The sequence below is a fragment of the Cervus canadensis genome, chromosome 19 (genome assembly GCF_019320065.1).
Source record: "Cervus canadensis isolate Bull #8, Minnesota chromosome 19, ASM1932006v1, whole genome shotgun sequence".
Lineage (NCBI taxonomy): Eukaryota > Metazoa > Chordata > Mammalia > Artiodactyla > Cervidae > Cervus > Cervus canadensis.
The window spans coordinates 707,092-721,371 of NC_057404.1; the positions used below are offsets into that span (position 1 = coordinate 707,092).

General features: G+C 40.7%; 1 protein-coding gene across 2 annotated transcripts in view; it reads right to left on the reverse strand.

Annotated features, from left to right (window-relative positions):
- Positions 1-617: 617 nt before the first annotated feature.
- Positions 618-14,280, reverse strand: part of GABRB1 (gamma-aminobutyric acid type A receptor subunit beta1) — a 410,935-nt gene continuing 397,272 nt past the window's right edge. For both annotated transcript variants that reach the window (XM_043438789.1, XM_043438790.1), the window contains one exon: positions 618-5,654. In XM_043438789.1, coding sequence (XP_043294724.1) covers positions 5,313-5,654 — 342 coding nt within the window. In that variant the 3' untranslated portion in view covers positions 618-5,312. The remainder of the gene's footprint in view (positions 5,655-14,280) is intronic.

Genomic DNA, 14,280 nt, shown 5'->3' on the forward strand with positions numbered 1-14,280 from the left:
ACTTTTGAAGTATGAAAAATGAAACAAAACAAAGAACTGTTAGACTTCTTCAGTTTGAATAAGGGAATTCTTGCTTTGGAAAAATAAAAACAAACACAAAATGATGCTTATCCTTCCAGGCACTTAGTATTTTCTAGTTTGCAATTTGTCTATGGAAAAGGATTTCCTTTCAAATGTTTGTGAAATGGCAGCCTCTAATAATGAAGTTTTCTGACAGTTCAGTTGATTTCAGTTATTTGGAAAAAGCAGGATTTAGACAAAATCACAATGTATTCTGGACCTGGAAACTGACTTGATTAATTTCAATAGGACATTTTTCTTACTCCATTGATGGTAGATCCTAGGTGGCACATTTTGGAGTCAAAATGTCTCACGACAGCTCCTTGCACTCAAAATGCTGGCAATAAAAGGCCTACCTTGCTAAATTCCTACCTGCAAGAAAAATGTTGTTTGCCCTCAAATATTGCCAAGAAACCAAATTATGCTCCTCCTTGCTCGGAATTTCTGAAGACACCATCACACTTTATGGGACTGCCAGTATCCATGGAAACACATCTTATGGCATAATATCCCACCATTCTGAAGGCTTTTTCAAGAATACCAGGACTTGGGAGAAATATATTTGAGGACATTTAATTACCAGATTCTCTCTTAAATTTGACTAGTACATACCAAACATATCTTTGACACTGAGTTGAAAAAGACTTGTCTTAATACCCAGTCCATTTATACCAGTATTTCTTTTTACCTTTCAAAAACAGTGACATGGTTACCTCTGGATCTTTCAGGGTTGAGTCAACCAGTTGGTATTATCAGTGTCACTGGCTATCTCTTCCTTTTCTCCTTCCCATCATTTGTACATTTGACTGTTTACCCTAATCAACCATCCATCCATTTATATTCTTGTTAAAAGTTCTGGGAAACCTTGTGGAAGGAAAGAAGGTAGAAGCTAAAGCTATTGGTGCAAATGAAGCTTTCGATTCCCTGCGGATTTTGACCACATCTTCCATTCCTGACCCCCTCAAGAGCTTGGGTAATTCAGCATCTGAACATATGAATAGCCACGGATGAGTGATAAAAACACGTCTACTTTCCACGGCATAGTTCCGGGGGCGGCTCGCTGAGGTTCTGCTGGTGTGCTGTTCCCAGGCCCGCGGGGTGCAGCCTTCTTGGCAGCCCCAGCCCCTGTCGGTGGGGTTGGAGCATGAGGCAGTGATCAGAGACCCCTGGCAGAACTACACACCTGCACACACACAAGGGCAGAGAAGGACCAAGAGCTAAAAGGATTCTGGTTTGGGCCCAAATCACTAGTCGTTTCACTTCATGAAAAAAAAGCAAGTGCCTTTTAAGCTGACATTATTTACAATGCTCAGAGTTTTCAGACATCCACCCAGAAGCAGAGGATCACCACGCCACAAGGAACAGTTCAATGAACTATGTACAGAATTTACAAGGAAGTTTACATAATATTCTACATTCCATTAACAACTTCACCTCTGTGTTGACTGTTTGCTGATCTTGTTGTTTTTCTGTCCTCCTCGTCCCAGTAACTGCTGATTGAACCAACATGAACAAATGCTTGCCCGTTTCTTTACCCTAGCTCCTGGGATAAATATTTGATTACATTTTGTTCAGAAAAGGAAAAAAAAAAACAAAACTGTGGCATATCACCCTTTGTAAAATACTATTCAAAATGGTCCATATAAGAAATCTTGGAGATCTTTTCCTTCTAGCATTATAAATAGATCTTTTTTTAGTTTGTTTGTTTGTTTCACTTGGCAAATTTTGATTGAGCTCTTTCTGAAATGAATATTTATAAAGTAGTCATTGATTTTAGAAAGATAGAATTTAGTCAACATTTCTGTGTATTGTACATAGTGCTTTTTAAGGAAAGCCTATCCTTGGATCCATAAACCAAACTTTATTCTCTGCACCACATTTTCTCTTTGCATTTTCAAGATCCTTCATTGATTGTAATGCACAATAAACATGGCGTATATGAAAACACATATCATTTAGTCAACAGAATCACCAACCAGTCTGCTGTTGCTATTTGGCAATGGAGAGGGTGGAGGCAACAATCCTGGATAATTAAAGCCCAAAATACGTCTTTACCTGGGTCTTTGCCTCACAAAGCTGGTGAATATAATGCACACGTCACCCCTGGTATTTTTTAAGTCAAGAAACTTGACTGGTAGAAATGAGTGTGTAGTCATCATTGTCAAATGAATGATGAGATTTCTGCTGGGTCCACACAGCTTAAGTCTATGACAGTTTATATCACAGTTTGTGAACATGGGGTCCCCGGGACATGACTGTGGCATGAGAGAGTGAGTCCATGCAATATTTAGCCTCCACTGCCACTTGGATAATTTAGGAGATTATGGCTATTTTCATGGCTAAAAGAAAACAACCTTTAAACAGTAACACCTCTAGAAGGTAATGATCTGAATCTTTCAGGAATGGGGACCAGTTTGAGGGTACTTGAGAAAGTCTAGCAACTTTTATGTTTTATGTCCATCAGTTGGGGTGAGACAAGGCAGACAGGCAGAGAAGAATTTTTTTCTGTGTACTTTTTATCCTGGAAAAAGAGTGGGTGGGAACCAAGGAGGAGAGGATTTGGCTAGGAAGTATCCAGATGAAGGAAGTGGGGACAGAGGTTATTAATTAGAAACAGGCAGCTTTTCAATTTTTCTGGCTGTCATTGCCTCTAAAATCAGAGATATTTAACAGGATTTGTGTCTTAACTTGCTGTGCCTGTCTACATCCAGAAGGGCACACCGTGACACCATTTTGTACCTGATAATGGATTCAGGCTTACTAGTTTTACATTTTACAAAGGATAAGAGATAAGAATTCAAAATGTTCTTTTTCTCTCTGAGATGCTTTACATCTAAAACTACAAGCATCAAATTCTTCAGACTTTAAAGGCAAGATAATAATAATAAAATTATAAATTACTCAATCTTTTCCAAGAAGAATGAGCTACACAAGTAAATAAAGAGAAATTGTTTTGCTATGGAACACGGATCAACAGATACTTCATTTCTGAATTAGCATTTCATCCTTAAACACTTTTTAAAAGAGTTTTTACATCAAAATGATTCATTCCTGTTACGTATCAGCCAAAAGTCTTCCATCCTGTGTTTAAAATAAATGACTACATGGTGGTTCCTGGGTGGTCACTGGGAATATTAACCTTACAATCACAGGTATGGCTACATCCCACTCTGTTTGGGCATTTCACTACAGAAAAGCATCTCACCCTGTCAAGGAACTAACTAATCAGAGTTCTGAAATGGATCGCTTCATCCCCAGAGGGTAGAGATTTCCTTGACCAGGGAAGTATGATTGTACAACTGAAAACAAATGAAATTTGGTCCCCATGCCTGATTCATTTCTCATGAAACCATTGAAATGATTTGTCCAGTTAAAGCAGTGTTTTTATTTTCTTACTAACATATATTATCTATAGCATAACTATTTTTTAATTTGGGGGTTCTCTTTTCCTCTTGCTTTCTAAAAGAATGCTATAACTCTCTCCTTGGATTTATCAGTGCAAATTCAGCCTCCTCTTTTCAATTAAGATTATAATCTCTAGCAGCTAATGCTATTGTAAACAGGGGCCCTCATCAGCCTTAGGAAGAAAGCCAGGTCATCAAATGAGGCAAACCTCCCTATTATTACCTCAATTCATACCACATTTGTAGATCAGGTCCCAAATTGCCTTTATGACTAGTCGGTCAACTTTGGGTTTCACTCAGCCATCTTGCAAATGAATATGTAGAATTCTTATATACATACTCAGGCTGAACACACACTGCACAAAAATAATGAGGCTTTAATGACATAAATGAGATGAATCTCAATGGTAGTTGGTTGGATTTGATTAGAATTGTGTGTTGAGCTCTTGAGGGAGTACTCCTACTATGATGAGCAAAGTAACCCATGAGCAGAGATAAGGCAGAAGCAGTAATGATGGTGGAGAAGGGCTGTCATCTACGGGCTGTTGTAAATGTCTGAAGGCTCGGTGATGCTGTTATCTGTGGTTTTGCTGTTTTGAAGGTTTTCTTTAAAACAGAGATCTGGCCTTGAAGGGGAATGAGACTAAAGTGGGTTATGTGTGCATTTCCTGACACATTCGTTTCACATGTTGGAATCCAGAGCTCAGAGAGCAGAGGCATACGGTGCTAGCTGAGAAACTAGCGCTATGCAGCCAGCGTGTCACCATTAGACACTGCTCTGCGCAAGGCTAAGAAATATATACTATTTGATTAAAGATTTGGCAGTTCAGGTAACTGCCCAGGCACCCTTTTCACAGCACATACGTCTTGCCTTCCTCATGGAAAGGGCAATATTTTTCTAAAGCAAAAATTCTTACCACTCCTTTCTTCAAAGCCCATCCGCCCCAGCCCCCTTTCTCTTAATCTCTGAAGGAGGAACTGGGACAATGTGACGCCATGGCTTCATGGCATGAAGTCAAGTGATTCCAGGCTAAGAAAATAAGTCCAGGGCTGCTCATTTGAAATAGTTTACAAAATCAGTCACTGCCCCCCAGTCTCATTCTTAACAAGAGGAGAAAAATGTTCCCAGTGGCCACCAGGTTGGATTCTCATGTTAATTTTAAAATCTCCCTGGAAGTCTGAGAAAGAAGCATTTTTCAGAATATCCAGCTTAAAGGTGGAGTGAAGATGGCAGGCTGAGTTTGTATAACCTGGGTTCCAGCTTGCCTATCTCTCCCTTTCTCTGTGGAGCAGGGACTCCTACAATGGACCTGGGGAAGATGGAGAGTGGAAAGGAATCTTCCTCCTTCTTCTAGGCTCCTTTTTGTTTTCCCTTCATCCTGGAGATCTGTAACTTATCAATGGCTTTGTGTTTTTTCTTCTGAGATCCTGGAAATTGTCTTGTTTTTTGGCAGCAGGAGATTGTTACAGCTCACCAGGAGGCCATGCACACCGAGGGTGGAGCCCTCTTTTCATTTGCATTTAAAAACAATAAAATCCAGGGCGACTAGAACTTCTAAAGATCTACCTATCTAATTTCTCTGTGTGTGTGTTTGTAAACATGGCAATTAACGAAGCTCTGAAAGAGCCGATAACCTGGACCACAGTAGACTGGAAAAAAATAGGTTTTTTTTCTGTTTTTTTTGAAGTAAACATGGTGCAGTGATAAAATTGATGTGCAAGACCTAAAACCAACTGGACAGTGAACCTCTTACCTCAAAAAGCACAGCAGCAACGCTGCGAGGGACCTGTGGGGTTAAAAACCGAAAGAAGAGGAAAGAAGTCGTCTAGGAACCATCGGGACAGACCTTAGTGCACATAGTAAAGCCAGTAAACGACGTTAAAAAGAGAAAAGGTGATGGGGAAGAACATTCGGGACCACTTGTCTATGGAGTTCACGTCAGTCAAGTCGGGGATTTTGACCTTGAGCTGCGAGGCGCGCCGGCGGATGCGCCCTTTGCCGCGCGCGCCGGGCCGGTCGAGCGCGCGCCCGTAGGCCTCGCGGCTGCTCAGCGGCCTCCGGTACTGGATGCTGGCGCTGTCGTAGGCGTACATGCCGGCCTTGGGGTCTCCGCCCGCGAGCACTTCCGAGCCGCTCGTCTCGTTCCTGATCTCCAGGGTGCTGAGCAGGATGTTGCCGTGGGCGTCGACCTGGCCGAGAAAGAAAGTCTCAGGCACAGCTGCCAGGACATTGGCTTGTTTGGGTTAACCTGCAGCTGGTGATACTGCGTCGGGCTCATTACAGCGTCTTGCTGGACATCTGGTTCTGCCTGTCCCGGGGTATCCATCTGTCTCTCTGTCTATCTAAGCTTCCCAGGTGGCACTGGCGGTAAAGAGCTCGCCTGCCAATGCAAGAGCCTTAAGAGACACCAGTTCGATCCCTGGGTCAGGAAGATCTCCTGGAGGAGGGCATGGCAACCCATTCCAGTATTCTTTCTTGCTTGGAAAATTCCATGTACAGAGGAGCCTGGTGGGCTATAGTCAAGGGGTCTCAAAGACTCAGACACAGCTGAAGCTATTTAGCACATCTATCTATCATTTCTCTACCTACCTGTTGTCTGTCTACTATCTATTTATCTACTCCATCCTCTATCAATCAATCTAATCTACAGTTTGTCTATGATCCATCATGCATCTATGATTAATCTAATCCATCCATCCATCCATCTATCCATCCATCCATCTTTTATCTGCACTCACAAAACAGTATGTGTGTATGGAATATATATTATATATAATTTATATGCTATATATAGATTATGTAATTTTTGTTTTTCAAAACTACCATTCATTGAATCCATAGAAATACACTACATATAAAACGAAAAATGCCATATGTATGTGAAAAAATACCATATATGTGTATATGTACATGGCATTTTTCCTTGTTACAAAAGTGATACATGGAAACATTCAAAACTAGAAAGCAATCAGGAAACAAATTAAACACTAAAAACTCATAATTTCACCTTCAGTGTCCGTTATCTTTAATATCTTGCTAAACCTCTGGTCTTTTTTTTAACCCGTTTATGCTTCAGACAAGCTCAGCTAGCATATTTTGTTTTGTAATCTACTTTTGTCAGTTAGGAGTATAAGCTGGTCATCTTTTCATGTTAATAAATATTCCTCTGTTACATAAGGTATTCGTAGCCTATATGGATAAACCATAACTGAATCAATCTCTTTAGATGTTACGGCTTGCTTTGCTTTCATGGTATTAAATAAACAAACCTGAATAGATAGCTCGCGGGAACCTGCTGCATAGCACTGGAAGCTCAGCTTGGTGCTCCGTGATGACCTGGCGGGCTGGGGTGGCGGGGTCGGGTGAGAGATCCAGGAGGCAGGGGGTATATGTATACACTTAACTGATTCCCATTGTTGTGCCGCAGAAGCTAATACAACACTGTAAAGCAGTTATCCTCCAATAAAATATGAATAAATAAAAAATAAGCCTGCAAAGAACACCTTTTAGCTAAATCTTTGTTCATACCCATCGTTATTTCCCCAGACTAAATTGCCAGAAGTGAATGGATTCATTGGTCCGAAGGATATGCTTGGCTATACTTTGATTTTTATCTCTCCACTGTTGTTCATTGTTGCTTCCTAGCGTTCCACTGATACCTAATCCAGGTTTCCTGGTTTTTCTCTATGCTATGCCCAGACACACACTTTTGGAACTACAGGAATTCTGAGTACCTTTGGCCTAACACGTTGTGGCTTTAACTTTAAGCTGATGTACTTGCAAACTAACTTACTTGAAGGGGACATGGCTCATTCATGCGGATGAGTCTAAAGTACCTCCAAGGACAATATAGCAGGTAAATAAATAAAATAATAAATTAAGTAAGTAAATAAATAAAAACTCCAGAGTTATTAGCACAGTGCCTGGCTTATAGTCAGTGCTCTATAAATGTTCCATCAATGACACTGATCTCAGTAACACTGTTGAAAGGTTTTAGTAGGCAAGCAGTGAACCTGGTGATGAAGAAAGAGAGAGAGAACCTTGGGGAGAGGCAGAGACAAACGGGAGGAAGAAAAGTGCAGAAGGTGAGATGTGATCGCGGCGAATCACAGGCAAGATAACCAGGATTTATTGTGTCCACCATGTGCCTAGCATTATGGTAGATGCTTCACATATATTACTCATTTATTCTTACAACAACACACAGTCTCAAGTTTACATCCTGGTAGGTGCCAGACCTGAGATGACAACCCACGTTTTGTCTGATTCAGAGTTCATGTGGTTTTTGCTGAGAATGAACCACTTCACAGCCCTTGGCCATCATCACCTCCTGCAGGGAGTTTAGTGATGCAGTTGATAGATTTAAGCGTTTAGTTGGTCGGAGAGAGAAATGGTGATTGAATCCGGCCTCTGTTTCCCTCTCCTTCTCATCTGTCTTCACTTCTCTCTGAGGCATTTTGCTGTAATAATGAGGCTCCCCACTATGCCCTCACCCAGGACATCTGTTGGTTTCTTTATTCAAGGAATTATTATTATGTTTTGATATTGTCGTTAGTAACTATTATCTATTAAATCCTACTGTGTAACTTACCTCAGTATTTTTAAGAATACTATGAAATATATAACATTATTCTAATTCAGCAGATGGGGAAACTGAGACTCAGGTTAAGTAAATTACCTAAGATTGAACAAAAAATAAGTAACCAATCTGGAGTTAAAACAGAATACTCTTTATCTCAAATATCATTTTTCTCTCCTCTTCGCAGATTGTTGTTGGTATTCAGTCACAAAATCGTGTCCAACTCTCTTTTCTTCAAGGCTCAATTTAAATTTTACTTCCTCTGTGTAGCTGTGATAGTAACCTCAGGCATGCTCTCTCTGTCCCCCTCTCTCCCGACCTTTATTGATTACTTACTCTGTGCCAGCTACAGTGCTAGGCATCAAGGATGCGTGCACACACACACGTATAATATAGTGTAAATTTATGGTGGAAAAAGTCATGCATGTGGAAGTTTCTGATACTAAAGAGGATAGCAGGGTTGAAGTGACAAGGAGAAAATTCTTGGATTCATTAAAGAAGGGACAAGTACATTAGAAGATAAGGTAATGCATGTGATTTGATTGTGAAACAGTCAAGAGAATCATCAAACATACTTTTTGTCCTTGAGATAATAATCTCCTTAGAGATACAAGAATAAGACATAATATTGAAAGTGACAAAAGTTTTTAAGCAAATGCTCAGTGGTATAGTAGAGAACATGATTAGGGGTTCATAAAAGTGAGAAATCATTGGGATTCACAGAAGGCTTCATGAGGACCTGGGGCTTGTATTGAATCTTAGAGGGTGGGGAGAAGACAGAGCAAAGGACTAGAAGTTGAAAACTGTTCTCATCTTGGTTTTGTTATTAACTCAGTTTCCTCATCCATAAATGAGAGGTTTTCACTAGGTTATCTCATGACTTGTTTCTAATTTTTTACAAACTTTGATTATGGAGAATGTTCCATGCAGAAGATACAGCATTCTAAAAAAATTTTTTTTTGTAAAATGGAATCACTTGATCTGTATTGTATGCATCATTAAGTTACATTATTATGAAATCCCTTTAAAGTAAACAAGTTTCTAGAATTTAGAATCAGCCAGTGAAGCATACAGATGCTGCTCATTAAGCACAAGTCACAGCAAACAAGTTACATTTTATTAAGATATTTTGTTAACCTCGGTGCAAACTCAAAAGTATTAACACTTTTAAATTGCATGATGTTTATTAGTTTGTGCAAATCCCTTAAGTATTCTGTTATTGGCTAGAAATCATAGCTTTAAGTGGTTTGACATATAAAATATTGAGACCATTTCTGTAACTACCCCTTGAAAGCAGATTCGATTACTCTATAGTTAAATCAACATTACCGTGCTCTTTATCTAATAAATGTTTGTTGAGTGCCTACTTTGTGTTGGGCACTATTCCAGACACTGATGAAGGAATCAGTTCCTCCACAAGCAACAGAGCATCACACCCTACATTTTAGAATTTAAAAATCTTTACTAACAAAGCTCCGTAATCTTGTATTCTCCTTTACAAACGCTGTGACTGGCCCCCGTCTCCTGTGAAGTCACAGTGATAGTCGCTCAGTCGTGTCCAACACCATGGGCTGTGGCCCAGGCTCCTCTGTCCATGGGATTCTCCAGGCAAGAATCCTGGAGTGGGTTGCCAGGCCCTCCTCATAGGGTAGCTTATGTATGTCTAAAGGGTCTCCCTGGTGGCTCAGCTGGTAAAGAATCCGCCTGCAATGCAGGAGGCCTGGGTTCCATCCCTGGGTTGGGAAGATCCCCTGGAGACAGAAAGTCTACCCACTCCAGTATCCTGGACTGGAGAATTCCATGGACTCTGTAGTCCATGGGGTCGCAAAGAGTCAGACACGACTGAGTGACTTCCACTCTCACTTTCAAAGGCATCTCAGGCTAGAGCAGAACTCTTGATTCTCTCTCTTCTTATCCAACTGGCTACCCCTACCCAATGTCCCACTAGAATATCACTCCAGGAGGGCAGGGACTTTGTCTTATTCTCTATTTCTCCAGACTTGAGAAAAGTGCTTGGCACTTACACACATGGTCAGTAAATACCTACTGAATGAATGGATGATAGTAAAGGGGATAAAAGGTCATGATGGTTAATGTTATGTGTCAACTTGACCAGTCTATAGTGCCCAGTTATTTGGTCAAGCACTTGTCTAGATGTTGCTGTGAATGTATTTTGTAAATGTGACTGCCATTTTCATCTAGCTCCTGTTAAATAAGATTTAGCCTGATGATCTGGGTGGCCTTATCCTATCCCTTAAAAGTTTCAAGAGTGAAAACAGAAGTTTCTCAGAGTAGAAATTCTGTCTCAAACCTGAAACAGAAATCCTGCTTGAGTTTTCAGCACACTCTACTGTTTTCGGACTTTCCAATCTCCACAATTTCATGAGCCAGTTCCTTAAAGTAAATCTCTTTTTGCAAGTATGCTGGTTCTGTTTCTATTGGTTCCAGTTCTCTGGAGAACCCTGAGTGATACGAAAAGGACGACAAAAATCAGGAGGGGCTGTAGCCCACGGAACACTGACCTGCTGGCTGTGTTCCCTCTCAGCAGAAACCCCAAGTGAATGCACAAGTTCATTTCCTAGTTCAGGTTCAACCTTTATTCTGCCCCTTTCATCTCATTCACCCTCTGCTTCTCTCTGCCCCCAACATTCCCAAAGAGTCCCTTGGGCTGTTAAAAATGTTGCCACTAACTAAATTGAACTGTTTAGGATATTTTCAGTAGCTGAACTCATTACAGTGTAGTTGGAATAAAGTGTAATCTTGTTTTCAGTGGCAATTTTAAAATCTTTAAGAAATACCTCTGGGTTCAATCTACTTTGCAAACAGAAAGTGATTTCCTTGCTATTAACCAATTCAATTAGATTTCCATTTACTGAGAGGTTCTGAAGTCCAGGGGAGGAAGCCAAGAGAAGTGATGCTGGCCACAGAGTGGGCTGCCCACTGGAAGCCTCCAGTCGACTGAATGAAGCTGTCTGGCGTGCTCGCTGCCTTCGCCTGCAGAGCGTGGAGAGCCACACAGCTACACCCTCCATCGCTGATCCTGCTCAGATAATGAACCGCAGTTATGATATCGCTGTCAGCCGTTAGCTCTCACCAGAGCTGCCAAACCCCAGTCCTTTGGTCTCAAATTCCTGTAACATTTTTTCTTTGAGGGGAGCTGGGGGATGGGAGCTTTGCTGGAGATGATCTGCATATCTCTTTGCTTCTTCTGATGATATAGTGGCTGAAGTGGAAATATCATTTCAAGAAGCAATAGAAGGTTAGGTATGAACCTACATAAATCTAAACATTATGTAATTTGGGAACATTATGTAATTTGTTCATAGGAACAAAGGAAACACTTGGCAAATTTTCCAGAACATTACTCAGTTGATAAATTTTATCCTCAATTCCTTTCATTCCCTTGTTTCTCCCATCCAGTGTGTGAGCAGGTTGTAATGGCTCTGCTTTTAAATGCATCCTGATTATGATCACTTCTCCACATCACCTCTGGCCACATAATTTATCTTCCTTTTTTCCAGGACCAAAACCCTGTGGTCTTTTCTCTACATAGCAGCTGCAGTGATCCTTTCAAATGTAAAACAGAACTTGTCTTCTATTTGAATCTTCTAGCAACTTCCAAAGTCATGGAATAAAATCCAGTTTCCTCATTCAGATCCACAAATCACCATGTGACTTGGCTACTACAGGCACCCCTGTCCTCATTGCCTGCTACTCTGCTTCTTAGCTCTCTGCTCCAGCCACATCGGCTTTGGCTGGCTGCCGTTTAAGCGCCTGAGTCCTCGGGCCATTGTCGCCTGCTGTTCCTCCCTCCCGGCGTGCTGTTGCTTAGATTGCTACCTGGCTAGCTTTGCTTCGTTTTCTTCACCGTAATTATCATCTGCCATTATATCATGCATTTATATACACATTTGTCAGTAATCTCAGCTGAAATGTAAGCTCCAGGAGAATAGCTGCTTTTCTGTTGCTATTGGTCATTACGTATATCCTCCTTGCTTTTTCAGAACGGAACCTTAGATAGTCCTAAGGAGGGGCTAGGTAAATGAATGAGAAACTCTCTGAGCTCTGTTTGAGTTCAGTGGATAAGGACACTTGAGTGGCTAGAATCTCTAGAATAGTGGTTCTCAGACATTACTGTGCATCCAGATCCATTGGGAAACTTGTTAAAACTATGAGTTTGAGCTCATTTTGTTCTAGACTAAGACTTTCCCAATCGGCATTTCACACACACATTTCAAGGGTCCTAGTTAGCGCTTGTGTACCTGGCTTTAGTTGAAGTCTTGGCAGATAGATAACCCACAGAAATTATTTTATTTCCAGGTGACCAGGAGTTAATTACAGACATGCATGGTTCAGTGGGCTCCCCAGGTGGGAGGAGTGGTAAGGAACCCACCTGCCAATGCAGGAGACGCAAGAGATATGGGTTAATCCCAGGGTTGGGAAGATCCCCGGAGGAGGGCATGGAAACCCACTACAATATTCTTACCTGACAATCCCATGGACAGAGGAGCCTGGTGGGCTACAATTCATAGGATTGCAAAGAGTCGGACTTGACTGAAGTGACTTAGCACGCAGATATGCATGGTTCAAGCCTGAGGGATACGTGATATGAAGGTTGGGGATTGATTTCCTAAGTTGATGTTAGTGGGAATTTATTGAGCTTTGAGTGGAAAATGATGGAAACAAGAAAGTAGAAATTATTTTATACATAGAAGCATTTTATACCTAGATAAAGTGTTCACTGATTGCTTAGGGAGGCCCAGTATTTGAGATGATTGCTTTTTACAATTAAATATAAAATTATTTATAACCAGCAAATTCAGTCAATTTTGAATGATACAAATAAGGGCCATTTTTTAAAATTCATCTTCAGTGAAACCCCTTTAGATACTCATTTAAAATGTCAAGGGTAGTATTTTACTCTTCAGTTATAGAAGAGAGTGAGTGAGTGGTTTTGGCTAGAGTAATACTTGTTTTTCACACAGCTGTAAAGGAGATGTTTAGAGTGTGTAGTGTCCATATGTGTGTGAACATCTTGGAATTTGTGGATATGTCATCTAAGTGGATAAGTCCTTGTTACTGCATCTCATCAGATGGAATCCTCTTACTGCATTAGCCAAGGCTGCTTAAGGCAATCAACCCACCACTTCTCCACTTTATTCCTCCCAATCAGAGAAGACAATGGAAGAAAGGCAGTGTGGAGTTATCAATCAGCTTGGATTCTAAATAAGGACTTCAGGAGAAGAAAATTGCTGGGAAAAGATTTGTTAGGGCCACTTAAAGTATCAACACAGGTCCATACTATCCACTGATACCATACATTATTGTTACCACTAACATAACAGTCCTTCATTAGAATAAAGATCCTTCATTAAAAAATATTATATATATATATATAAATTCTACAAAGTACCAAGTAGTGCTCATATTGGGAAAGGGTTAAATTTTTGTTTTTGTAGTCATTGGAATATAACAGGAAAAAAGTTACGAGTTTCACATGAATTCTAAGGTCATGCCTATTTGGTTTTAAAATAAATTTATTAGTTTAATTATTATTTTAAAAGTCATTTAAATGCCTATTTTGTGCAGGTTCTGTGAAAAGCACTGGAATATCAAAGACAGAAGACACAGTGTCTGCATCAAGGCCTACTTTTCTGCTTTATGCATTTATGATTACCTGGCATTGTGTGTGTTTCCTTATGCGTGTAATGTTCACTGTTGATGGGTGATATAGTTGTGTGTGTGAGATTACCTATCTCCCTCTTCCAAATGCAGGCTTCTATTTTATTCATTGCTGACTATATCCCCAATGCACAGAGTATTCATACAGTATAAAGTCATTACATAAAACATATGTTTTAAAACATATTTGTTTTTAAAAAATAGGTAAGCATAAAGTGCAGTGGTAAGATAGAGGAGAACCGACAGCCTGGGAGTGAGGAATACCTCAGCCAGGAGCTCACTAGGGAGCAAGTCATGAACAGACTCCCAAGAGTGAAAACGTGGCGTTCAGGAAAAACTGTGAGCTGAACTTCTGCAGCAAAGAGTATGTCGGTGGACGGGAGAGGAAAGAGAAGTCTGGCAGGGGAGGGAAGCAGAAGACCACAGTGGGCCTGGACTCCATGTTGAGGAGACTGGATATTATCTTCAGGCAAAGGCTCCAGATGGGTCTGCTGGGTGCCTGTAGGTTTGACCTGTCTAAGTCCGTTCACCTTCCTCTGACAACACTGCCTGGA